Source organism: Ursus americanus, chromosome 5, assembly GCF_024610735.1.
Source record: "Ursus americanus isolate L20-20 chromosome 5, mUrsAme1.1.p, whole genome shotgun sequence".
Taxonomy (NCBI): Eukaryota; Metazoa; Chordata; class Mammalia; order Carnivora; family Ursidae; genus Ursus; species Ursus americanus.
Window position 1 is genome coordinate 53,127,879 of NC_142131.1, and position 27,447 is coordinate 53,155,325.

At 46.9% G+C, this 27,447-nt stretch overlaps 1 protein-coding gene and 1 long non-coding RNA gene across 2 annotated transcripts in view; one reads left to right on the top strand and one right to left on the bottom strand.

Moving 5' to 3' along the window:
* The window catches only part of LOC123790276 (uncharacterized), a 46,728-nt gene that overhangs the window by 8,609 nt on the left and 10,672 nt on the right, over positions 1 to 27,447 (top strand). The window lies entirely within an intron of this gene.
* On the bottom strand, positions 13,298 to 27,288 carry SLC4A9 (solute carrier family 4 member 9). Its single transcript, XM_045794522.2, has 22 exons — positions 27,007 to 27,288; positions 26,495 to 26,655; positions 26,127 to 26,240; positions 25,661 to 25,716; positions 25,351 to 25,508; positions 25,004 to 25,091; positions 24,500 to 24,654; positions 24,186 to 24,302; positions 23,839 to 24,013; positions 23,544 to 23,677; positions 23,109 to 23,371; positions 22,171 to 22,229; positions 21,756 to 21,944; positions 21,514 to 21,627; positions 20,172 to 20,333; positions 19,846 to 20,024; positions 19,068 to 19,140; positions 17,523 to 17,591; positions 17,099 to 17,272; positions 16,336 to 16,488; positions 15,881 to 15,981; positions 13,298 to 14,832 (listed from the first exon to the last, which is right to left on the bottom strand). The coding sequence occupies exons 1-21, from the start codon at positions 27,222 to 27,224 to the stop codon at positions 15,928 to 15,930; spliced, it is 2,865 nt and encodes a 954-aa protein (XP_045650478.1). The 5' UTR covers positions 27,225 to 27,288; the 3' UTR covers positions 13,298 to 14,832; positions 15,881 to 15,927.

Sequence of the window (27,447 nt, forward strand, 5' to 3'; positions counted from 1 at the left end):
CAAACACTACCTCAGCCAGGTTATCAGGATTAACATCAACAGTCATAACTCATATTGATAGTGTATACCCTTGATATTACACGCTGGAAAAGTCTGAGAAACTGTCACAGTCAAGAGGAGCCTAAGGAGGCATGATTATGAAATGTAATATGGTATCCTGGATGGAATACTGGAACGGAAAAAGGACATGAGGTAAACATGAAGTAAATTTGAATAAAGTATGGATCTTAGTTAGTAATAATGTATCAGTTGGCTAATAATATGTCAATGTTGGTTTATTAATGATGACGCATGTACCATGCTAATGTAAGATATTAGTAATAGAGGAAATTGGATATGGGCTGTGTGGAAACAGTGCTAACTTCCCAACTTTTCTTTAAATCTAAAACTATTCTGTGGGGCACCTGGGTAGCTCAGTCTGTTAAGCATCCGACTCTTGATTTCAGCTCAGATCATGATCTCAGGGTTGTGAGATCCAGCCCTGTGTTGGGCTCCATGCTGAGCATGGAGCCTGCTTAAGATTCTCTCTCCCTCCACCCCTCCCAAAAAAGTTTAAATCTAAATCTATTCTAAAATTTAAATTGTTTTATTTTTATTTTTTCAGTTTTGTTGAAATATAATTTATCTATAACATTGTATTAATTTAAAGTGTACAACCTTAAGTTTGATTTGATATACATGTATATTCAAAATGATTGCCCCAGTAAGTTTAATTAACATACATTACCTCACATAGTTACACATTTTTCTTCTTGCGTTGGGAACTTTTAAGATCTACTGTCTTGTGAAAGTTTATTTTTTAAAATGCTTATTCCTTTGGGGGGGTGCCTGGGTGGCTCAGTCAGTTAAGCATCTGCCTTTGGCTCGGGTCATGATCCCAGGGTCCTGGGATGGACCCCGCATCGGGCTCCCTGCTCAGCAGGAAGTGTTTTTCCCTCTCCTCTGCCCCTACCCCTGCTCATACGCTCCCTCTCTCTCCCTCTCTCTCTCTCTCTCTCTCTCACAAATAAATAAATAAAATCCTTTATAAATAAATAAATAAATAAATAAATAAATAAATAAATAAAATGCTTATCTTTGGACTTCTAGGAATTTATGTTTAAGAGTTGGGGTGCCAACACCTGGGTGGTTCAGTTGGTTGAGGATCCAGCTCCTAGTTTTGGCTCAGGTCATGATCTCATGGTCATGGGATCAAGCCCTACCAGGGGGCTCCACACTCAACATGGAGTCTGCTTGAGATTCTCTCTCTCCCTCTGCCCCTCCTGCTTGTGCTCTTTCTCTGAAATAAAGAAATATTAAAAAAAAAAAAAAAGAGTTGGGATGCCTGACCGGCTCAGTTGTTGAGGCATGCAACTCTTGGATCTCAGGGTTGTGAGTTCAAGCCCCACATTAGGTGTAGAAATGACTTTTTAAAAAAAAATCTAGGGGCGCCTGGGTGGCACAGCGGTTGAGCATCTGCCTTCGGCTCAGGGCGTGATCCTGGTGTTATGGGATCGAGCCCCACATCAGGCTCCTCTGCTATGAGCCTGCTTCTTCCTCTCCCACTCCCCCTGCTTGTGTTCCCTCTCTCGCTGGCTGTCTCTATCTCTGTCAAATAAATAAATAAAATCTTTAAAAAAAAATCTAAAAAAAAGTTAATCAGACATGGGAACAAAAATATTATGTAAAAAAAAATCAATACAACTTAAATATGTAACAGGAAAATGGCTAACTCTTATATAATTGGACTCTACAGTCATTAAAAATGAAGTTCACATTATATTAAATAAAAAATAAAGTCATTTAAAAAAGATATATAATATTCTCAATACACTACAATGAATAGCGTATTTCTGTACGTCAAAATGACAAATATGAGGGGGCGCCTCGCAGCTGGGGCAGCCACACCTACCTTCTCTAGAGCTCTCCTTGGAAGGTACCAGGGCATTCTGCCACAGACTCTAGAAGGTCCCAGGACTGGTGAAAGTTTAGAATCTCATTTTCTGAGCACTTTCCTGTTGAGAGAACAGTTAGATAGAAAACCCCACAGCAGGACTCAGCTTATCTTCCAGGGGGTCTGGTTCATAGTGAATGAGTACTTTTGAATCAGAAGGACCCTTAAGGAGTCTTCTAGGTCTCCTACTACTCTTTAATAAGGAAGAAACTGGAGGACTGGGCATTAGGGTCAATACCTCCTGCAAAAATCTCTAAGGTGATGTTTCCATCCATCACCCTCTGATGTTTCCTGTAAGAATCAGAAGTACATCATTGCTTACCAAAGTGAGAAGAGAACAAGCCCAGGATTCCAACTCAAAGAGCAATTTTGGCTTATAAGTGAGAACTGAGTCACTCTGAGGTCTGTTCTTAGAGACTCTTGTGGAGTGTTTGAACTCAACTTTGTTTACCACAGCCCTTGCTCATCAAGGCAGACCTATAAACCAAGAGACGCAGCCTGGCGTTCACCTGCAGGGCAGGTAACAGTGCCACCTCCCAGATGTTCTTCCCCAAGGAAGTGACATGGTGTTTGCTGTGGCTCCAAGAGGACACCTATAGACAGTCCAGTTGAAACACAAATCTGGTATAAGCTCACAGAAGCTACAAGAAAAATTGTGGTCAAGACTCTACTCTGAAACTTTTCACCTAGAAGGACCTCTTAAACCCTGGCGTTGGCACCACTAGAGACAAGGAAGAAAAAAAAAAGCAATCAGGGTTGGACTTCACCAGCATATATCTAGTAGATGAAAAAGATTTGTCATTTGAAGAGGATTGCTTCACCATTACAAGAGTTATGTAGGACAAAAGTCTGAGAAATGGGCAAGCCTGTCAGTGGCCTCTGGGAGGTTTGTCCCAATGCCTCTGCCCATAAGCTGTCAAGGTTTTTCACCAAGATTGAGCCATAATAGAGAATCCAAAGAAAGCAGCAATACTGTTCTGTGTACTAGGGATTTCATATAAATATTAGAATTCCTAGAGAGTAACTGAAGGACTCAAAAATATTTTAAAACCCTCAAAAACACTGGTGAGACCACTATTCAGAGCCCAATATCTCATTCCCAACAATTATTCTCACAAGTTCCTTGTTGTACTCTCATAGGCCATTAGCAGGAGTGTAAATTGATAAAATCTTTAGAGAAATCGGTCTGGAGTTGCCTTCAATTTTTTAAATGCATTCACCTTTTGATCTAGCAAAATCTACTTCCAATTCTGGGGGAATTGGCACAGAGACACACATGAGTTCAAAAATATGTGTGTGAAGGTGTTCACTGAAACCTTGCTTGTCCATCAATAAGTGGTTAAATAAGTGGTGGTGCAACTATGAAATGCTAACCATCATCTGAGCTTTTAGCAGGTCATCATCTTTTTGCTGATGGAGGGTCTTGCCTCAATATTGATGTCTCCTGACTGATCAGGGTGGTGGTTGCTGAAGATTGGGGTAGCTGTGGCCATTTCTTAAAATAAGACAATGAAGTTTGCCTCATTAAAGGACTCTTCTTTTCATGAACGATTTTTCTGTAGCATGTAATGCTGTCTGACAGCCTTTTACCCACAGTAGAGCTTCTTTCAAAATTGAAGTCAGTCCAGGGGTGCCTGGCTGGCTCGGTAGAGCATGAGACTCTTGTGAGTTCTAGCCCCATGTTGGGTGGAGAGATTACTTAAAAACAAAATCTTAAAAAACAAAAACAAAAACTGGAGTCAGCCCTTTCAAACCCTGCTGCTGCTTTATCAACTGTGTTTATATAATATTCTTAATCCTTTATTGTCATTGCAACAATCTTCACAATATCTTCATTGGGAGTAGATTGTCTTTTTTTTTTTTTAAGATTTTATCTATTTATCTGAGTGAGAGAGAGAGAGAGAGAGACCACGAGCGGGGCGGGCGGGGGGGTGGCAGAAGGAGAAGCAGCCTCCCTGATGAGCAGGGAGCTGGACTCAGGGCTCCATCGCAGGACCCTGAGATCATGACCTGAGCCAAAGGCAGATGCTTAACCAACTGAGCCACCCAGGTGCCCCAGGAGTAGATTCCATCTTAAGAAACTGCTTTCTTTGCTCATCCGTAAGAAGCAAGTTCTCATCCGTTTAAGTTTTACCATGAAATTGTAGCAATTCAGTCACATCTTCAGGCTCCACTTCTAACTCTATTCCTCTTGCTATTGCCATCACATCTATAGTTATTTCTTCCACCAAAGTCTAGAGCCCTTCAAAGTCATCCGTGAGGGTTGGAATCAACTTTTTCCAAACTCCTATTAATGTTAGTAGTTTAAATCTCAAACATTCTTAATGGCATCTAGAATGTGAATTGTTTACAGAAGGCTTTCAATTTACTTTGCCTACCTTGATTTTAAACATGCCTTCCTCGCTAAGCTTAATCATTTCTAGCTTTTGATTTAAAGTGAGAGACATGCCATTTTTCCTTTCATTTGAACACTTAGAGGCCTCTCTAGGGTTATTAATCGGCCTAACGTCAGTATTGTTGTGTCTCAGGGATTAGGGAGGCCCGAGGAGAGGGAGAGAGAGATGGGGGAACAGGTGGTAGGTGAACAAGTCAGAACACACAGTTTATTAAGTTTGCCCTATGTGGACACAGTTCATGCATGGCACCCCAAAACAATTACAATAGCAACATCAAAAATCACTGATCATTGATCACTGTAACAAATATAATAATGAAAAAGTTTGAAATATTGCAAGAATTACCAAAATATGACAAAGAGACACCAAGTGAGCAAATGCTGTTGCAAAAATCGGACCTATAGGGGCAGCTGTGTGGCTCAGTTGGTTAGGCATCTGAATATTGATCTCCACCCAGATCTTGATCTCAAGGTCCTGAGTTCAAGCCCCTCATTGGGCTCCACACTGGGCATGGAGCCTACTTAAAAAAAAAAAGTTGTACATGTGAAAAGTGGGAGACGGATTTCTCACACAGTTCTGCAAATCAAGTGCTAAGCTCTCAACAGAGAAGTAATAGAAAAGTTTCACTTAAGGGGTACCAGGGTTGCTCAGTCAGTTGAGCTTCCAACCCTTGATTTTTGGCTCAGGTCCTGATCTCGGAGTCATGGGATCCAGCTGGCTTAGGGCTCAGGTCTCAGAGGGGAATGTGCTTTTCTCTCTCTCCTTCTGCCCCTCCCTTGGCTCCTATGTGCTCTCTCTCTCTCTCTCTCTCTCCTTTCTCTATAAAATAAATAAATAAAATCTTTTAAAAAATGTCCTTAATGGGGGCGCCTGGGTGGCTCAGTCAGTTGAGCATCACACTCTTGATTTCTGGGGTCGTGATCTCAGGGTCCTGGGATCAAACCCCACATAGGGCTCCACACTCAGCACAGAATCTGCTTGTCCCTCGCTCCTTACCCCCACTCATGTTCCCTCTCTGTCCCTGAAATAAATAAATAAAATCTTTTTAAAAAATGTCCTAATAATGGGCTCATGGGTGGCTCAGTTGGTCAAGTGTCTCCCTTCGGCTCAAGTCATGATCCCAGGGTCCTGGGATCAAGTCCCAGATCTGGCTCCCTGCTCAGTGAGGAGTCTGCTTCTCCCTCTGCCCCTCCCCCTGCTTGTGCGCACATGCTCTCTCTCTCAAAAATAAATAAAAAGTTTAAAAAGTTTTTAAAAAATAAAACTGTCCTAATGATGCAGTAAAGATTAATTTTATTCATTAAATCTCAACCTTTGAGTACATTTATTTTTAATATTCTATGTGAGGAAATGGAAAGTATACATAGAGCACTTCTGCTGAACATTGGTTGTCTCAAGGAAAAACATTCATGCAACTATTTTTGTTGGAAGTTGAACTAACCATTTTTTCATGGAATATCATTTTTACTTGAAAGTGTGACTGACATAGATTTTGGTAATTCAGATGTGTGTATTTGGCAGACATTTTCTGGACTCTGCCACTTGAAGGAAAACAGCTAACAGTATTTGTTTCCAAATATAAAATTCAAGCTTTGGGGCAAAAATGAGGATTTTTGGAAAATTGCACCCACTGTCATTGGTTAACAGTTCCCCAAACCTAAGAACTTTTAGTTGAGATAGGTGATGATATTGCCAAATGTATTTTTGACATCATATAATAAAATGTGTCAGTATTTGCAAGAGCTGCATAACTCAGTGAACCTGTATGTCCCAAATGACCAATGCATGATGTTATAAAACCATGCATAAATAAAAGAACTTGCAAAGGTAGACCAGTGGATTTTAATGCAACAGACCTACAAAAACTTTGCTGGGTTTTCAGTCTTTCATTACTCAGCCAACTCTCATCTTTAACCCAGCAGTCAAAGTTTGGAAGCAAGAGCTCTGAACTATGCTCTGAGCATCTCTGGTGTGAATCTATGAAAGGGAAAAGGTACTCCTTTCCCTCTTTCTCCCTAATTCTCCAGACAAGACTTGGCAGTTGCTCAGGGTAAAGAGAGAGACTAGAAAGGTCAGGGAAGAGGGAGGGAACTTCCCAGCTATTAAGGAGTTTATTTAGAAACTGTGAAGTTAAATGGTAAGGACACGCTATAAGGGGCCACAGCTGGTCCGCTTGGGCTCAATAGCAGGAACTGGGAGGAGCCAGGGACAACTAGAGCAGTGATACTTGTATTTCTTTCCTCCTGTTCTGGCCCATTTCTTAAAATGGCCTAAAGTCTTCAATGACTTTTAAGAACCAATAATTCTTCTAGGCCACAGTCCCATATGGGCAATTAGAATAGGCCAACAAGAAAGAAATCAAACTTAAAGAGAAAAAAACGTAAACCAACATAGTAACAGCTACTACTTTGCCACATACATCATATTCCCCTTCCACATACACCTCCACCTTTCCCTTTCTCTCCTGCCATCCATCCCCTTCCCTTGGCCTGAGCCCTGTCCATCTTTAGCCTATTACTGAGTCATTAGGGATTTAGTCACTAGGAGGGGGAATTTAGGGGTAAGGCATTATACCTTGACTTGAGTCCCCTCTACGCCATTTACTGGCTATGTGATCAAGCAGGTAATTCTCCTTCTCTGGACCCTGAGTTTCTGCATCTTTAAGATGAGATGATCTTCCAGCTCTGTGATCCTGTGGTTATTAATAAACAAAAGATAGGTCAGGCTGGAGCTAAGGACTCTGTCATAAATGTATTCTCATTGAAAAGAGCAGAGGAGGGGCACCTGGGTGGCTCAGTCAGTTGGACATCTGCCTTCGGTTCAGGGTCCTGGGATCGAGCCCCATGTCGGGCTCCCTGCTTGGTGAAGAGCCTGCTTCTCTCTCCCTTGCTCCCCCTCCTTGTGCTCTCTCTCTCTCTCTGTCAAGTTAAAAAAGAAAAGAAAGAAAGAAAGAAAGAAAGAAAGAAAGAAAGAAAGAAAGAAAGAAAGAAAAGAAAAAGAAAAAAAGGAGGAAAGAAAGAAAGAAAGAAAGAAAGAAAGAAAGAAAAGAAAAAGAAAAAAAAGGAGGAAAGAAAGAAAGAAAGAAAGAAAGAAGAAAGAAAGAAAAAAGAAAAGAAAAGAAAGAAAAGAGGATCTGGAAAGGGAACACAGTCTAGTTTGCATCACTATACATTATCCCCTTTGGACATGGATATATTCACAGGAGATGAACAAACATGTTTCTGAAAACAACCTGGAGAACCCTCCCAAGACTGTGGTTCTTCCCTTGGGTTCACTTAGCTGTTAGGTTCCTGGAGTTGGTGTTGGAGAATTCCCTCAGTTCTTGCCCAGCAGTGGTAATTCCTTTGGTCATGGAGGCCCTAGAGGTTTTTGACCTCCCTGCTGTGACCCTGCTACTTAGATACCAAGCTCTAGCCCCTACCAATGTTTTTATTTTTTAAATAGATTTATTGAAATATGATTCACAGACCACACAGTTTACCCAAACAGTACAATTCAGTGGCTTTTATTATATTCGCAGAGTTGTACAACCATCATATCTATTTGGAATATTTTCATCAGCCCTAGAAAGAAATCCTATACTCCTTAGCCATTATCTCTCAACACCCCCGCCCGCAGGTCCCCAAGCCTTTGGCAACCAGAAGTCTAATTTCTGTCTTTATAGATTTGTCCATTCTGGATAGTTCACATAATGGAATCATACAATATGTGGTCCTTTGTGACTAGCTTCTTCACATAGAATGATGTTTTCAAAGTTCATCAATGTTGTAGCATGTATCAGTGTTTCATTCCATTTTATTGCTGAATAATATTCTACTGTATGGATATAATATATTTTGTTTATCCAGAACTTTGGGTTGTTGAGTCATCTGAGTTGTTTGCACCTTTTGACTATTGTGAATAATGCTGCTATCAATATTGGTGTTAAGGTATCTGTTTGCGTCCCTGCTTTCAGTTCTTTGGGGCATATACCTAGGAGTGGAATTGCTGGATCATATGATGATTCTATATTTAACTTTTTAAGAACACAAACTGTTAAAAAAAAAAAAGAACACAAACTGTTTTCAGGGTTGCTATGTCATTTTACATTCCCCCCAGTGATGTGTGAGGGTTCCAACTTTTCTGCATCCTTACCTGTACTTATTATTTAAAGCCATCCTAATGAGTGTGAATGGTATCTCATTGTGGTTTTGATATGTGTTTTCTTGATGGCTAGTGATGTTGAATATCTTTTCATGGCTTATTGTCCATTTAATATGTCATCTTTATTTTTTAAGTTTATTTATTTATTTTTAAGTAATCTCTACACCCAACGTTGGACTCAAACTCATGACCACAAGATCAAGAGTTGCTGACTCCTCCAACTGAGCCAGCCAGGTGCCTCCCATTAATATATATTCTTTAGATAAAGGTCTATTTGAATCCCCCACTTTTTTTTTTTACAGTAAGCTCTGCACTAACAGGGGACTCAAACTCATGACCCTGAGATCAAGAGTCACGTGCTCCACCGACTGAGCCAGCCAGACACCCCTTGTCTTGTCTATTTTTAAATTGAGTTATTTGGAGGTACCTGGGTGCCTCAGTTGAGTAGCCAGCTCTTGGTTTTGGCCAGGGTTGTGATCTTAAGGTCATTGGATAGAGCCCCAAGTTAGGTTCCATGCCAGCACAGGGTCTGCTTGTCCCTCTCCCTCTGCTCCTCTCTTTCTCTCTCTCTCAAATAAATAAATAATATTTTAAAAATAGAGTTATTTGTCTTATTTTTTAAAAGACTTTATTTATTTATTTGACAGAGAGATAGAGAGAGCCTGAGAGCACAAGTGGGGGAATGGCAGAGAGAGAGGGAGAAGCAGGCTCCCCACTGAGCAGGGAGCTCCATGCAGGACTCAATCCCAGGGCCCTGGGATCATGACCTGAGCCGAAGGCAGACCCTTAACTGACTGAGCCACCCAGGACCCCTGTCTTCGTTTTTTTTTAAAGATCTATTTAGGGTGCCTGGGTGGCTCAGTTGTTGGGCGTCTGCCTTCGGCTCAGGTCATGGTCCCAGCATTCTGGGATCGAGTCGGACTCCCTGCTCAGTGGGAAGCCTGCTTCTCCCATTCCCACTCCCCCTGCTTGTGTTCCCTCTCTCGCTGCCTCTCTCTCTGTCAAATAAATAAATAAAATCTTAAAAAAAAAAAGATCTATTTATTTAGAGAGAGCGCGCGAGCAAGTGGGGGAAGGGCAGAGGGAGAGGGAGAGACAATCTTTTTTTTTTAAATTTTATTTATTTATTTGACAGAGAGAGACACAGCCAGCGAGAGAGGGAACACAAGCAGGGGGAGTGGGAGAGGAAGAAGCAGGCTCCCAGCAGAGCAGAGAGCCCGATGTGCGGCTTGATCCCAGGACCCTGGGATCATGCCCTGAGCCGAAGGCAGACACTTAACAACTGAGCCATCCAGGGGCCCCGGGAGAGACAATCTTAAGCAGACTCCATGCTGAGCATGGAGCTCCACACAGGTTTGACACAGGGCTCCACGTGGGTCTTGTTCTCACAACCCTGAAATCATGACCCTGAGATAATGACCGCAGCTGAAATCAAGAGTTGGATGCTTAACTGACTGAGCCACCCAGGTACACTTTCTTATTATTGAATTGTAAGAGTTCTTAATATATTCTAGATACAAGTCCCTTATCAGATATATGATTACATGTATTTTCTCCCATTCTGCAGGTTGTCTTTTTCTTTGTAGATAGTGCCATTTGGAGGACAGAAGTTTTAAATTTTTGATGAGGTCTAATTTATTTTTTTACTTTGTTCCTTGTGTTTTGGTATGATATCTAAGAAACTATTGCCAAATACAAGGTCATGAGGATTAACACCTGTTTTCTTCTAAGAAGGGATGGTTTGGCTCTTACATTGAGGTTTTTGATGCATTTTGAGTTAATTTTTGTATGCGATATGAAGTAGGGGTCCAACTTCATTCCTTTGCATGAAGATACCGAGTTTTCCCAGAATCATTTGTTGAAAAGACTATTCTTCACCATTGAATTGTCCTGGCACTCTCATCAAATAATCTATTGACCATAAGTGTGAGTGTGTGTTCCTAGACTGTCAGTCCTGTATGTATTTCTGAATGCAAGTACCACACTGTCTTGATTATAATAGCTTAGAAGTAAGTTTTGAAATCAGAGACTGTGAGTCCTACAACTTGGATCTTCATTTTCAAGATTGTTTTGGCTACTCTAGGATGGCCCCTACTATTCTTACCCCAGGGGACAAGGCCTCATCCACACTGCCTCTTCTGAGGTGTTCATTATGTAGCCTACCGTTCTGATCCTCATCTTTTCCAACCTCATCTTACAGTGTTCTTTCCCTCACTCTTCCACTCTAGCTATATGGGCCTACTTAAACATTCTGAAGTCCTTCCTGCCTGAGGGCCTTTGCACTGATAATCCCTTGGCCAAAAATGCTTTCCTTCCACTCCCTCTCCCCTATTCCCAAGGCTGACTTCTTGTCATTCAGGTCTCTGCTCAAATGTTATCTTCTCACAGAAGTATTAACCCCCAGTCTAAGGTAGTCACCTACCAAACCCTCCCTCTTTGTTGCATGATGCTGTATTATTGCACTTATCACTGTCTGAAATAGTCATATTTATATCATTTTATTTATTTATTTATTTATTTATTTATTTATTTATTTATTTATTTTTCCATTTCCCCCTACTAGAGTGGAAACTTCAGGAAAGCAGAGATCTTGTCTTATTTCACAGTGAATTCCTACACATAGGAATATAATAGACTACACTGCTTGGCATGTAATAGACATTTAATACGTATTTATCTGTTGAATGAATGAATAAATTGATCAGTCAAACCTTGGACAGCCCCTATAGTGAGATTCAGCACCAGGAAAAGTGGTAAGAAGCAATGAACTGACCCTCACACCAGGATTACTTTCCTTGTACTCACCTTCTTCTCTCATTTTCTACCAGTCAGCAGTTCTCCCTTCTTTTGTTCAAAGTTTTCCCTTAAATCCTCTTCCTAGGGGTGCCTGGGTGGCTCAGTTGTTAAGCGTCTGCCTTCGGCTCAGGGTGTGATCCCAGAGTCCTGGGATTGAGCCCCGCATTGGGCTCCTCTGCTGGGAGCCTACTTCTTCCTCTCCCACTCCCCTGCTTGTGTTCCCTCTCTCTCTGGCTGTCTCTCTCTCTCTGTCAAATAAATAAATAAAAAATCTTTAAAAAAAAAATCCTCTTCCTAACATCAGTCTGCATTTGAAAAGTAGATACAGACATATTCCTGCCTTCTCCAGTCTCTGCTCTGGGTTGCTCTTAGGAAAAATGACCAAAGTTGTCTCCGACCATAGTATATATGGACAAGTGCATACTCAGGTCCATTTGCAAAGACAAAATTCTAGAGTGTTGGGAAGCATGAGGCACTGGACAAGGGGACAGGAGAACACAGAACTAAGAAGATAACCCAGAACCTCAGAGAAAATCAGAACCTCAGGCCAAGAGTCCAAGAATTCCCATTATGACAATATTTGATCCTAATACCCTCAAAAGTTTGAAAGACATTGTCCCACATCTACAGACTGGAGAACAGAAGACCTACATTACTGATAGAGAGAGATTTTCCCTGGGGCTTGGGAGGTTCTAATAACTCTCTATACAGCCCTAGGTTTTTCATCTAAACATCTTAAAGAATGTTATAAGTATCAATTAACCCTTATAGCACCCTAGAATCTGGCCTCTTGGCCCCATTTTGCTGACAGAAAACTGAAGCCTATGGGTTAGAGCCAGGAAAGGCATGTTTCAGGCTCATATGGCCTGGACTGAGCAAGCTAAGGACAAAGTTTGAAGCCAGAGCTGACCTCAGTCTTTCCCTTATGACAATGGTTCCCAATGTGGGGACTGTAGGGCACTTAAATTCATGTGTATGTTTACCATGTCTTGGCTGTAGGCAGATGATAATTTAGTTGGTTCCTTGTCACTCATGTCCCAGCTTAAAGGTCAGCTATTCAGAGAGGGCTCCCCTGAACATCCATCTCAAACAATCTTCTCCCAATCCCGATCATATTACCCTGTTTGATTTTCCTCAGGGTACTTGTCATTATCTCAGATAATCTTATTTTTTCTTTGTTATTTCTGTCCTTTAGTATAAACTCCATGAAGTTAGAAACTTTATCTGACAAGACATTGTTGATATTTGCTAAGTGTTTGTTCAATATTTAAATAAGACTAAATGAAGATGTTTTCAACAATATGCAGATGCTGCTGAAATGGGTAAAATATATAATTATCTAAGTTTAAATTATACTTTTGGCATATATTTCTTTCGATCAATAGATACTTAGACTATAATTTTAGGAGCCTTCTTTAAAGATTTATTTATGGGGGGGGAGTGCAAGCGGGGGTGGGGGAGGGGCAGAAGGAGAGAGAGAATCTCCAGCAGACTCCCTGCTGACCGTGGAGCCTGACTCGGGGCCCGTCTCACAACCCTGAGATCAGGACCTGAGCTGAAATCAAGAGTCAGATGCTTAACCCACTGAGCCACCCAGGCACCCCTAGGAGCCTTCTTTAAAACATTAAAAAGACCCATCAGAATTTCCACTTCTGCGGCACCTGGCTGGCTCAATTGGTGGAGCAAACAGCTCTTGATCTCAGGGTTATGAGTTTGAGCCCCACCTTGTGTGTAGAGATTACCTAAAAATAAAATGTAATAAAATAAAAAAATTTTCCGCTTCTGGTATTGTAGTAGATTAAAATTTTTGAATGACCTTTCTACCTAAAACAACTAAAATGCTAGCTTAAAAATAATTTTTTTTAAAGATTTTATTTATTTGACAGAGATAGAGACAGCTAGCAAGAGAGGGAACACAAGCAGGGGGAGTGGGAGAGGAAGAAGCAGGCTCATAGCGGAGGAGCCTGATGTGGGGCTCGATCCCATAATGCCGGGATCACGCCCTGAGCCGAAGGCAGACGCTTAACCGCTGTGCCACCCAGGCGCCCCTAAAAATAATTTTTAACTTTAGAATTCATAGATGAACTGACATACACAAGTGTTCTCTTTTTAGTTACTCTTTAATTTCACTCCTCTGTATATGCTCTGAAGAAATTCTTATACTTCCAGAAGACATTATATAAATTCTTTTGTATATATGGTAACTTTTTCAGATTATTAGGTTTTTCATTCTATGCAGATTACAAAAAGAGAGGTAGATATGTATGTACTGGCATGGGGAAAATACTCAATGCATATCAAGTGAAAAGCGTGTTGTAGAACTCAACAATATAATTTTGTTTTATTTTTTATTTTTATTTTTTTTTAAAGATTTTATTTATTTATTTGACAGAGATAGAGACAGCCAGCGAGAGAGGGAACACAAGCAGGGGGAGTGGGAGAGGAAGAAGCAGGGTCCTAGCGCAGAAGCCTAATGTGGGGCTCGATCCCAGGACTCTGGGATCACGCCCTGAGCCAAATGCAGACGCTTAACAACTGTGCCACCCAGGTGGCCCTATAATTTCGTTTTAATGAAAATATTAATGTGTCCCCTGAAATAAATTTGAACAATATACAGTAAAATTGGACACTGATCATCACTGGTATGGTTTTCATTTCAAAACTATATAGTTCTATAGTGTTTTAATACTTTGCACTAATCTTATTTACTTTTGTGGTAAAAAAAAAAACAGTAAAGATTATTTTCATATGTATAAAAAACTGTTTTAAATAGAGAAATAATTTTTCTGGAAATATTTTTTTCCACCTTTGGCAAACTGAAAAGAGTTCGCTAAAGACCCCCAATTCTGTAAAAGAGAATTTGTGAGGACAGAAAGTTCAAATTGGGAAGGGTTTCCAGGTCCCTTTAATGGGGTAGAGAGTGAATGGAGCCTGGTCAGTCCCCAAGGCTTACCAGCAAACCTGCTTGTTCCCTGCCACTCTCTCTCTCTCTTTCTCCCTTTTTTGAAGATTTTATTTATTTAAATGACAGAGAGAGAGAGAGAACAAGGAGGGGGAGTGGCAGAGGGTGAGGGAGAAGCAGGCTCCCCGCTGAGCAGGGACCCTGATGCCAGGACTCCAGGATCATGATCTGAGCTGAAGGCAGATGATTAATCGACTGAGCCACCCAGGCACCCCCCCTTTTTTAAAGATTTTATTTGTTTGTTTGTTTGTTTATTTATTTATTTATTTATTTATTTATTTATTTATTTGACAGAGAGAGAGCTTGAGTAGGCAGAGTGGCAGGCAGGGGGAGAAGGAGAAGCAGGTTCCCCGCTGAGCAGAGACCCCGTTGCAGGATCAATCCCAGGACTCTGGGATCATGACCTGAGCTGAAGGCAGCCACTTTACCGACCGAGCCACCCAGGTGCCCCATCCCTGCCACTCTCTACCCCCTGCTCAAGAGGATAATGGAAATCTTGGCCAGCTGCCCTCCAGTCCTGCCTCACTGGTCCCAGTCCACTGAGAATCTGGCAGTTAAGCCAAAGGCCAGCAATATCCTGACTTCCGAGTAACACCTGTGAACTGAGAGAAGACATAGTGGGGTCAGAGCAAGTGCTCAGGGGCACAGTAGGGCAAAGAATAGTGCAAAGGAGCTATAGGGGATATGGAAAGCCCAGGAGATCTTGTTCTGGGATAGCTGCTGAATTGCCTTCTAGAATTTTCCATTGCAAATGATGGGGCTTCTTGGGCTTTTGAGCCTGGAAAGGCATGGATAGAAGGGTTTCTGTGGTCCAGAAGAGAATTCAGCTTATCAAGGTGGAAAAAACGCCACGTTTTTGCACATGCTGCACCCTCTGCCTAGAACATTTCCCTCCACCTTATTCTGGACATACTTCATCTTCAAATTTCAAGTTAGAGACCATTTCCTCTTCTCCAACTCCCACCACCCCACCCTCACCACCCTCCAAGAAGGGCTTAGAGGTCTCTCTGCTCCCACAGCTCGTGCTTGCCTTAGCCAACACTGTCCCACTCCAACAACTGCCTGTTGGTCTTTCCCAGTGGGTTTTAAACTGAGGAGGTCAGGGACCATGATTATCTTACCACTGTATCTCTGGTATCTAGATACTCCTTAAGTATAGTACTCATAAAATGTTTCGATAAATGAGTGAATAAAAATGGAAAGAATGGCAAAGTGGGCAAGTGACAGAGAAGCCCTCCACTTGTCTGGAATGTGGTTCTCAGCAGCCTAAGGGAGTGGCCTCCAGGGCAAAGGAAAGTAGCAGGGAGCTTTATCCTCCCTTCCTCTCCTCCCCACTCCCTACCGTTCTTTTGTCATTTTACCCCTTCCTCCCCAGCCCTGCATCTCTACATCCTATTTGGTGTGAGCTTGAGCTCCCTCTACTGGCCAGACTTCAGTGCCACAGGGAGCCAAGCCCAGGGCTTGAGAGGGTACTTCCCTTATTTCCTTCTTCCCTCTGAAGAGACCTTTCTATTCCCTCCCCTACTTTGGAGTTCGTGAGGAACTGGAACATGAAGGAAAACAGGGGTAGCCAGCACACTGGAGGTTTTCAAGGTCTGAGCCCCCACCTCCCCATCCTCGACCCCAGGGGGACTTCCCTCACATCCTCACCTCATGCTTAGTTTCTTGGAGTCTCTATTCCCAAACTCCTACTCCAGCTAATTCACAGAGATATTGATTTCTGGAGCCCTTGGCTGATACATAAGCTCTGACTGCAAAAAAAGATCCCAAGATGAGTTGGGAAAGACAGAGCAGAAAAAAAGGGACCCAGAAAGTGAAAGGATATAAACCCACACTGAGACAAAGATCATGGTTGGCAAAGACCACCAGAGCTGTCCCCAAACCTTTCTACCCCCATGGATTCATAAACCAGGGCCCCTGCCCTCTAAAGAAAGATTTCCCTCACCCCTTCAGTGTACCTATGTCGGTGAGGACCTAAGGGGAAGGATTGTGTTGATCAGATCTTCAGGCTTAATAGAAATATGAAGCTTTAGGGACAACTCTTGGACAAAAGGGCTCTCCCCACCCCTGCCCCCTTCTCCTGAGAGGGCCCATCTGGGGCTCACGTCTTCACTGTCACCACTGAGTGAATATTCTGGCTCCAGCCCCTTCTCAGGGATGCTCCTTTCCTTCTCTGGCATCAGCTCATCCAGCCAAAGGAGTTCTTGTGGTGAGAAGACCCTCTCCAGTGCCTTTCGGACCCCCACCAGGCCCAGCAACTGCAGGGATAGAAACAAGACCCAGGGCTGTCACCAGTAGCAGCAGAAACATGAACAGCAGTGGCATTTATTGAGCACTTCCTATGTACCAGGCTTTATGTATTGTTTCACTTAATGCTAACATGTTCCTACGAGGTAGATGTAATTGTTCGCATTGTATAGAGAAAAAAACTGAGGCCTCAAGAGTTTAGAAACTTCCCAGAAGTCACGCAGCTGGGTATGGTAATCAGATTGGTCGTACTAGAAAGCCCAGGGCTCTTAACTTCCTCAGGGAGTGAGGGTAAGGCCAGAAACCACCAATGTCATTGCCTCACTGAGTAACAGAAGTGCCAGTCTTGCCTCTCCCAGGGCCTCAGTCTTCTTTCAGACTTTATATCTCTGTGTATGGTTGATCAGCCCAAAGAGATTGGAAATGGAGTTGAATCAGGTATCCTAGGATTAGCCTGTGGGCATCTCTCAGCCATCTTTCTCTGTCCTAAGATTCCCAACCAGGCAGAGCCAGGGCAAGTGAGAGGGGGAGAGTCTTCCTTCTGTGGAGGCTTTGGCCACCCTCCCAGGCTCAGAGTCTCCCAGGATCCCTGGGACACTACCCGACCCTCCCCCGAGTCACCATGAGAGGGAAGATGATGGCTGCAGGGGTAGACTTGATTATCCAAAGCAGACCCAGGCAGGCAAGCTGGATGGCTGTGAAGAGGTGGACCCTGCTCAGAGGTACGTGCCGCAAGAGCAGGAGGTCTGGCTGATGTTTTGCTGGCATCAATAATAGCTGTACCCTCTTTGTGAACTAGGGGAACAGGAGGAAGAAAGCAGGGTTTTCAGCCTGGAGGGTGTCACTATTAGCTATCCAAGCCTAGCACGAGGGGGAGGCCAGAAGCCTCCCTTGGTACCCTCCCCATTCAGGGCATGGCAGCAGAGTCCTATGCCCAGGAGAGTCAGGAAAAGAGGATAGGAGAGGACTTGGCAAGTATAGGCAGGAGGTAGCAGCAGGAAAGAAGAGGAGGAGGGGGATTGCATGGTGAATATAATGGGCTCACCTGAATGCTGCTGATCGCTGCCACCCCCATGTACAGGAATATGCCATAGAGCACAGGCATTGGGATGAACTGGTAGAAAAAAGTGGAGAGCTGGCAAAGGAGTTCACTTCTGCTAGCTGCCCAGATGCCCCCCACCTCCACGTAGGCTCCAACCCCAGCTTCCAGCATCCACATCTAAGTCTACCCAGCTCTTTCTGTTCCTTTCCAACTTTGCATGCCTGATACAGAATCTTCAAGACAGAGGAGGTAAATTCTATAATTGTCTCCATTTTACGAAAGGGGGAATTGGATTTCAGAAACTAAGTTAACTTCTCTGCTACCTGGCCTACTTCTCCAATCTTATCTATCATGTTCTTCTCTGCTCTCTCTGCTTTTCCTGCTATATGGCTTCCTTTCCTTCCCTCAACATGCCCAAATTTATTTCTAACCCCTTGCAAGCCCTTTGCTTTGTTTTGCTATCTCCCTCCACCTAAAATGTCCTTCCTTGACTTTTTTCTCACTACTCAGGCTTCTCACTACTCATCTCTTGACACCCCAGAAGGGCGTGGCCTTTCAATCTAAAGTAGACCCTTTGCACTCTTAATCACCTTACCCTCTTATATTTTTCGTTAGAAGTAGTCACTACCTGAATTTATCCCTATTTTATTGATTTTTTTCATCTTTCTCTTCTCACCAGACTGCAAGCGGTGGATGGTCTCTTTTGATCACTACTATATCCCCAGTCTTTGGAACAGTGCCTGGCATATGGTTTATGCTCAGTAAATATCTGCTGAATGAGAGTCACCTAGTTAGTAAGCAGCTGATCCGGTCCATCTGGCTCTTTCAACTACTCCACTCTCACCCAGCTGCATGACCTTCCCCTCCCCAACTCCCCTCACTGGTGACTCTTGTATGCCATTCTCCATGCCTTTCTCGATTACTTTGCTGCCTTGGCTTGTTGAACTTTTCTGTGATTACGTGTTACTTAATTTTTGTTCATGTGTGTATGTTGCTGATAGGGGTTTGGCTCCATATCTCTTTTCAATACTCCTGCCCCTTCCTGTCCCCCCCCCCCCTTCTCCCAAGTGCCTAGCAGAGCCTTTCACATTGTAGGTATTCTACAAACATCTGGTAAGGGAGAAGTGAAGGGGTTTTGCCTCAAGGTTTTTCTGGGGCGTGATGATCACACTCTCGGTCTAAGGTTTGTTGGGAGGCTGGAGCAAGGCTACCGTACCACTTGACCCATAGGGGATGGTGGCATGCCCACACCCTGCCTCACTGGGTAGAAAGCCTCCTGGGTAAGAGGTTGGGTTCTCAGATGGACCTGAGAAACTAGCTCTCTTGGTGATCTTTTGTAAGCGACTTCACCTCCTTAACCTTCTTCAGCTTCCTCATTTGTGAAGTACGGATGCCTCTCAGGGTTCATGTGAGGATCAAATGAGAGCAAGTGTGGAAAAAACAGCACAGTGCCTGGTGCACAGTGAGTATAGAGCCAGTGTCAGTTCTTGCTTTATTTATTATTATTACTGCCCAGCCCGGCCCCTGACACCAGCCTAACAAAGGTACCTTGAGTACAGGTGCCAGGAAGATGGAAGTTCCTGTGAGGATGAACACCACCAGGCCTGTCAGCCTCTGCTCCCTGTGGTGCGGAGAGGGAAGAGTCAGCCAGGGTCTGGGAGAGCCCCCAAGGTGCCAGACCTGGAGATGCGGACCAGACCCTACTACAGGCACTGGCAGGAGGGGAGTGGAGGGATCCCCCAGTAGTCACCTGGCAGGGAGGAGGCCTTAGCATGGTGTGCAAAATTGGTGGAGAGGAAGGGGCAGGGCACTTCTTTTTGAGTGTCCCAGGCCCCTCCATCAGCTCAAACTCATAGGTTTTTATTTTTATGGAAAGTTAACAATTTTTACAAGGCCATAAAAACTTTTATTTCACAGTTTCAAAGTTAATTTTACATACTTTCCACAGATTGTGTTTCCAATAGTTACAAAATTGTTTTTATGATGGTAACTCTGTAACATCAATGAGGTACTCCTACACTGGGGGGGGATGGTAATTAGCTGGCACCTCACCCTCGCGCAACCCTGGCTCCTCTGCCTTTACATCCATGAGGCTCCTCTCGAGGGCCCTCCCAATCCCATGGCCAAAGGAGAATGTGGGAAGATCTGACACACCCATCTCAGCCCAGAACCCACCCATTCACCCCACTGCAGTGCTCATGGAGCAGTGAGAGAGCCCTCTGGAGTCACCAGTTGAGAATTTAAGCTGTCCGAGTAACTGCTTTGTATCCCACCATACCACCTTACTGACCGCCTCTCACTCTAGCTTCCTGAATATTGGCCTCACCTGATCCCCAGGAAGCTGCGGGGCTCCCCCAGGGCACAGGCTCTGCTTTCTCTCCGAAGACTGTCCATGTGGGCCAGGGAGATGACTGTGGCTGAGACGTACCAGGGTAGCCCCAGCGCCGACGTGAGCAGCATCAGCAGAGCCACACAGAAGAGGTCCAGGTGGAAGCCAGCTCCCTTCTGCAGGTAGTGGTGGAACGTTGAGGGTGAAACTAAACCAGACCTGGGCTCTCTGTCCTCTGGAGTGGGAGAGGGACGTCCTGGATCCCATCCTGGAGTTTCTGTCCTTTGGTCTAGGGGCCTAGGGTCTTACTTAGCAGGCCTTACCCGCAGTTTATATTCAGCACGGTTGAGGATGACCGCTGTGATCTGCTGGTCCATGAAGATGAGGATAGATAGCAGCAGGGCAGGTAGGGCTGCTGCCACACTCAGCCACCAGGGGTTGGCTCCAAAAGGTGACACCAGCCAGCCACGCCCAGGGAGTGTGGGCTGGGAGAGGGTGTTCCATGGACAAGTTAGGGTCTCCCAAGAGTACCTCACCCCAGCACTGGCATTCTTCCATAACCCCCTGCCCCCTTTACCCCCATTCCAAGACCCTAGATGGTTGGTAGGAGCAGTATGTGTGCAGGAACAGCTGGTTCAAAGCATCCCAGTGTCTTAAAAGAGGGCAGAAGGAGGGGGACCACCTTGGGGGTTGGGCTGGAGCCAAGGCCTCTTGACTTTGGTTCTCAGGGGCCCTCCCACCCTGCAAGAGGAAGAGATGGAGGTGAGGCCTGCCCACACTTCTCGGTATGCAGAGCCCTCCTTCCTAGGCACCCCCTCTCCCAACCAGGGTGGAGCGACTCAGGCTCAGACCTGCCTTGATCTGGGGCAGGGGCAGGGCTGGGTGTGTCTGCGTCTGCTCTGATTATAAGCGTCTATGTGGGGGAGGGGACCCCAGTTGCCATCTCAGATTCCGAGCCCCTGAGGCTACCCCAGTTGGAGTCCCCCTGCTCTCCTCTCCTGGGGGAAGCTGGAGAGGAGGTCTCCAAATGCACAGGCAAAGTCTAAGTGCTAAGCCTTGTCCTGTGCACCATCATGCCCTTGGTAGGGAGCTCCAACTTTACCAGATCAAAGTCGGCAACTGGGGGTGCAAAGAAGAGAGTGGGGAATAGTGGAGTGGGTAGTGCCAACCTATGACAACAATAAGTAACATTTATTAAGGTCTTGGTATGTGCCAGTTCCTGCGCTGTGGTAAAATGCTTTATAGTCATCTTCTGTGAACCTCAAGACAACTTGTAGAGTAGGAGCCATTGTTATTTATTATTTCCATTTTATAGATGCATAAATTGAGGCTCATTGATGAGAGATGTGGGTTAATTTGCCTAAGGTCGTACAGCTAGGAAGTGGCAGAACAGGATCTCAAACCCAGGGCTGGCTGAGCAGAACCCATCCTCTTAACCCCTAATTTAAATAATAGCTGCCATGTATTCTGTACCACTGTGTCAGCAGCAGTACCTCATTAATCCTCACAGCAACTCTGTGAGATCATTATTATTACCCTTTCTATTTTATAAGTGAGGAAATGGAAGCTCAGGGGAAGAGAAGCATGGCATCTATGCATCTTCCTCCTCCAAGGTCCTGTCTGCTGGCCCTGCTCTCCCCTCTGTCCTATACTCCCAGCTCTCACCTTGAACTCACTGGGCACCGTGAGCTTTGGCGTGGCCAGACCCAGGAAGGAATCAAGGCCACAGCCCAGCAGCATGGCCAGGACTGAGGAGAAGTCACCGAGCACTTTGCGTACCTGGCCACACAGTGGACACTCAGTCAGATTCAGGCCTGCCAGCCCCTTCCTTCCTCACCTTTTCCCACTCACAGACAGCGCCCAAGGCCAAGAGCCAGTACTCTCCCACAGAAAGAGGTAACACTCACCACAGAGGGGAAGAAGCGGCTTGTCTTTACATGCTTGAGGGCCGTGGCTAAGAGGAAGGAGGTAAAGAAGAGGAGGAGGGAGAAGAAGGCGATGTCTGGGACAGTATGACAGCTGGGGCCACGAGGGTGGCCTCCCCGCCGGACACACTCAGGTGGGGGCAGCAAGGAGGCATTGACCAGGCCTAGGTCCTGTATGGAGGGGGTCATCAGGGATGGGGTTAGGTGGCAGAATAAACATTGACACTCACTGAGACAGCAAGGGCCCAGGATAAGAGGTCTCCAGCCACAGCACAGATCTGGGCCTCTGTGACATACAAGGGTTTCCCTAGCCTATGGGGTGGGAAGAGCCAGGAACCACTGACTTCTTTGGCTCTCAGCCTTTCTTTCCCAGGCCCTCCCAAGAACAGGCCCTCACCATACTTGAGATGTCATCTCTGTCTTTTGGTTCTGTCCTCATCCACTGAGACTCATTTCCTGGGAAGCAGAGAACGATTTGGACATATGCCCCTCCCTTGGGAACCTTCTCCAACCCCTCAGAAGTCTAATCTCATGGGTCCAAGTGAATCAGAGAGTTCTTAGTTCTGACTCATCTGTCTGCTGACTCCAGTCGCTACCAAGCCGGTGCTTCTCAGAACATTGCCTGGTCCCTTCAAATTCCTTACCTCTCTGTGTCCCTGGTGCCCAGGGATGGGCCAAAGCAGGTGCCTAGCAAATGTGTGCTTAATGGATGAGTACACCAATCTCTGGGTTTCTACCAGGACCAGACTGGTTTTGTTCATGCCCAGCAGAGTCTGGCACTCTTGAGAGGACATCTCTTCCCCGTTCCTGCTGCTTCCTTCCATGTGAAGGAATTTGTACAAGTGTAGTATGCTGAGCGGCTCTCCCCCTGAGTCGCTCACTCAGACTAGGGAAAGAGCAGCAATTTATTTGGTTGGTGAGTTTGAGAGAAGCTGGGCATGCCTCTCCCTGTCCCCTCCTTTCCTCACTCTTGGGAGTAAGCTGCCTGCAGTGTACATGCATTTAGCTCTGCTCCTCTGGGGCAAGACCGTCCCTGTCCAGTGCAGCCACAACTGGCTGCATAAACCTATCTAATTTCCTTTCATTGTTAGGAAGCCCATTCCCCCATAGCTATAAGCATGTTCTTTGATCAGCATTGTTAGAAATAAAGACAATATTGGGCCTGCTCTGTTACTTCTCAATTGATTCAAAACCAGAGCGGGGAAATGTGCTGCTGGTTTTGGGGTAAGTATTCAGGATTCTGCTGGACTTAACAAGGGGAGATAGCAAAGGGACAGCCCCTCCCCCTCCTGCATCCTTTCCCATCTTGCCAAACTCCCTGTTTCCCTCACCCACCTCCCAGGTCTGGGTACTGGCAAAAGCAGCCATAGGCAGGATAGCCAGGGCTCTGGATGGGATAGGCACTGGTCAAGCTCAGCATTTTGCCCACAGCATCATAGATGAAGATGAGGCTGATGAGGGCGCAGAAGCCTTCTTCGGTGAAGCGGGTAAAGTAGCGTACCAGCACGCTGGCCTCTGTGGCCACCAGCGCCAGGCAAAATGTGGCCACCCAGACGCCCACCCACAGGCGGAAGGGTAGGTAGTCCAGGCTGTAATCTCTGCGGGGGGGGGGGGGGAGACAGACAGGAATTGGCAGAGCTGTTCTGCTCTCCACTTAACCCAGGTTAGGTGCCCCTGGGGCCAGTTTCCACCCTCCCCTACCGGCCTAGCCAGGACAAGGCTGAGAGTGTGGCTAGTGAGGGTCTGGTGACAGTCGGGGTATTCTCCTACCTACTGAAGGAGAAGAGCAGGCGCTCGAAGACCAGCACTGGCCCTGTGCTGCTGAGGATGGTGAGGGGCTGGCCAGCCATCAGACAGAAGGCAGCTCCAGCCACTGCAGTGCCCAGGAAACTTTCCAGCACCCCCTAGAAGCCGGCAGGGAACCCTGTCCGCACAGGACACTGGAGTCCTCAGCACAGCAACCCCAGCTTCCAGGGAAGCCCACCCATTGTCCCAGGGAAGGGTAAAGGGCACGGCTGGCAGAATACCAAAACTTGTGCCTGCCCCCCCATGCCTCCCCACTCACCTGAGCACCATTGGTGGCTTCCCCCAGCAGACCCCCAAAAGTGATGGCATTAGTGACAGTGGCCAAGTAAATGTAGAGTACGGCTGAGAAGCACTGGGGATGCAGCGCGTCCAAAAAGTCGCTGAGGTACCACGAGGCCTTCCGGCGCACATCCTGGACGAGGCCCCCAAACAGCCTCCCCCCCATGGTTTGTCAGTGATCCAGGGGACCCTGTCCCCTGCCCCTATCCCCGCTACTTTCCCTGGGGCTGAGTGAGCCCCTCCACAGTGAGAATATGCCTCTGTGCCCCTGCGACCCCTCTCCCCACCCAGTACCCTTACCCTTGCTCTCACCCCAGCTCACCTCACCTGCCTGTCCGCTGTAACTCTGGGCTGGGTGCGTGTGGCCAGTGACCATACCTGTCCTCAGTCAGGGCCCCATGCCCGGCAGAGGGGCCCTTGACCTCCCTCAGTTGTGAGAAGAGCCTGAAGAGAATGGGAACCCAGGTTGCCTGAGGATCTCCAACCAGAACATGACTGGGCACCCTGCCCCCTGGTGGCTGCTTGTGTCTCTGCCAGCAGTCTCAGAATCCCAAGGTAAGTTTCTATCCCTTTCCTGGGATCCCCTAGCCCCCTCAACGGTGGGATTGGACCCAAGGCCTGTGGAGAAGGCCCCCGTATACCTTTTGTGCTGGGAGGGCAGACATTTAGGTGGGGCAATCCGGGCTGTCGGGTCCCAGCGACCTGGAGGGAGCACCGTCACCTCCTCTAGGAAGGCATCCAAGGCTGCCAGGAGGTCGTGAAGGTTGCTGGCCCGACGAACTGACCACTGGAATTGCTAGGGATAGGGGCACAAAGGGGCAGTAAATGCAGATCTGGACCCTTACGTACATTTTCACGGTCTCAAAGCTAGACACAAGTCAGATAAGCCGACGAGCCATTCAAGCACTCATTCATTAGTGCACGCATGCAGCGGGTACCTCTTGGCTGCCTACTGTGTGCCGGCGCTGTACTAGAGAAGGGCGCTCCAGTGGTAGCCAAGGAAACGTCAGTCCTCCTGCTAATGGACACAAAGCCACACTCTGCCTCATTGCTGTATTCTGTCACACATCCAGAGTCCACACGTGCACACTCAGTAACACAAGTCTATGTGTGGGCACGGGCACACACACACCTGCCCAGCTCACCGGGTCACTGAGGAGGACGGCCATTGCCCGGCCCATCTCATGGTAGCCCTTTCCCAATGTGGAGGGACCAAGGAGGAGGCAGAAAAATCTGAAGAAGGAACCAGGCCCCAGAAATCTCAGAGGTGGCTATCCCGTAAGGCAGCCCTGCCCACTGACCTCCCTACCAGCCCCCATACGTACACTCATGTGCACACCTACTTTGCAGCCCTGTCCACTAGCCGCCTCCACAGACCCCTGAGCTCCATCCTGCACTCACCCCTGAAAGAACTGAACCAGAGACCTCCCAATCCCCTCCCCAGTAGAGACCCTTTCTGGTCTCCAGAACCCCTGACTCTCAGCAGCCTTACCTGCTAGGAAGGGGAACCTCAATGAGGGGTCCCAGCACCACTGGATCCCGCAGTCGCACAAAGGCCCCCAGGGGCTGCACCAAGAAGCCCAACTCTCCTGCCAGCACAGCCCCTGCCTCGGCCCCTGGAGGCAGCTTCCGTCTCAGGGGGTTCTGACGCTGGATGGGGGTTCGAGGAGACACAAAGGATGAGAGGTTATTTGGGGAGGTGGATGTTGGCAGGATATTGATTGATAATGAGGCCAGTGGAGGGTGAACCTCTGTTAACCCCTGACCCCTCTCCCAGCCCTGCCCAGGGAAAGGCCACAAACCTGTTCCTTCAGGGGGGCTTCCTCATTGTGAGAAGCCTCTCTTGGATGGGCAGACCCTTCAAAACAGGATGAGGCAGTGGCTAAGAGCACGGGCTTTGGAGGATGCACCAGGGCTCCCTGACCAGCTTTACCTCTGACAAACTATGAAAACTGGAGCTTTCCCTCTCTGAGCCTCAGTTTTCTTACCACTAAAATGAGGCTAATTGTGGTACTACCTCACAGGATGGTTGTGAAGATTAAATGAGATACTGCATGTAAAACTCCTGGCACAATGCCTACCAAGAACATCCCTTCCCAGAACTCTGGCCTCGCCATTCTTCTCCCCTCGCTCCACTTCTCACCCATGAGACCTGAGTTGAGGTATGAGCCAAGGCTAGGCTGGTCTTGGTCCAGGAAGGAGGCAGGGGGGATCTGGGACCCTCCCACTCGGGGCTTTTGGTCCTGGGCCCAGGGACAGGCCTCTCACCCTGGCAGGGCCTGGTGCCTATGGGCTGGATGAGGTGCTGGGGTCTCTGCAGCAGCAAGGCCTGCAGCTGCCCTCTCAGCTCTGGGCTCAGCGACTCCACTCTGGTCACCTGTTCTGAAGAACAGAGGTGGGGCTCCAACCCTTTCCTGAGAGCTCCCAGCCCCAAACTCTTCCCCTTTTCCCTTTCCCCCCTAACCCTAACCCCAACCCCCTTTCCCTTCTGGGAGTCTCTATTCCTCCATCTCTGCCCCCCCCCCACCTCGTGACAGGGAGGATAATCCCTAGGGTGGGGTGGGTGAGCTCTGGAATGTTCTAAGATTTGGGGGGGAGGTCCTGGGGAAATGGCATGGCAGAGTCTCCCAACGTACCCACGAGCTCCAGGAAGCTCTGAGCTGGACAGTCCAGCAGCACAAGGCCCTCGGCCAGTAGGCTACGGAGCTTCTGAAGGCTGGACAGTGCCAGGGTGGGCACGTGAGGAACACTCCACCGGCCCGCACCCACCTCCAGCTTCTCCTCAAACAGCACCCACCTGCAGTGGAGAGGAGAAGACTATGTTATTGGGGCCATCTCTCCTAGGTGCAGGAGTGGGGACACAGGAGAGGCAGGAAGGTAGGACAATGAGGGAGTCCTGGCCCCAGTGGTGCAAAGTATGCCCCTTCCTAGGCATTCACCCCTCAACTGGGGTCTTGGGGAACTCAAAAGTAGACTGCATAGAAAGCTGAGCGTCATGGAAGGTGAGGGCCTGAATTGGAGAACACAGAGAGGAACTCCTGATTGGGAGTAAGAGTGCCTCCTCACACAGGAGGAGCTACGGGTCATGGAGGAGTCCCCAGCTGGGGAAAGGGAAAGACCCCATAGAACTGCCCCGGGTCCCACTCACCTGCCTGTCTCTCTCCACTCCAGGGCGTGGGGCCAGCCCAGAAGCTCATTTAGCTGAATGAAGAGCAGAGGGTCCTTGGGTACCCCCAGTTCCCCTCTGTCTGTGTCTGAAAGGCCATCAGGGCTGGGGCCAGAGCCAGGGCCACTGTCCAGCTCTCCTGTGGGCACATTTTCACAAGCACTGGAGACCTCAAACTCCTCCTGGCCTGGTAGGTTCATCTTGAGGAGGCTTGCACAGACTCTCAGGGACTCATGCAGTCCTAGGTTTTGAGTCCAGGGGCTCTCCAGCTGGCTGCATTTATAATCCCCCCCCCCCATGCAGCACAACACAAACAGAGCAAGCCTGCTGAATCTAGAGCCAGCCGGGTCATTCCCTTTCCCACTTGCTTTCCCCAGCCCTTGCTTACTGAGAGCATTTGTAAACTAACCTGATCTTTCCCGG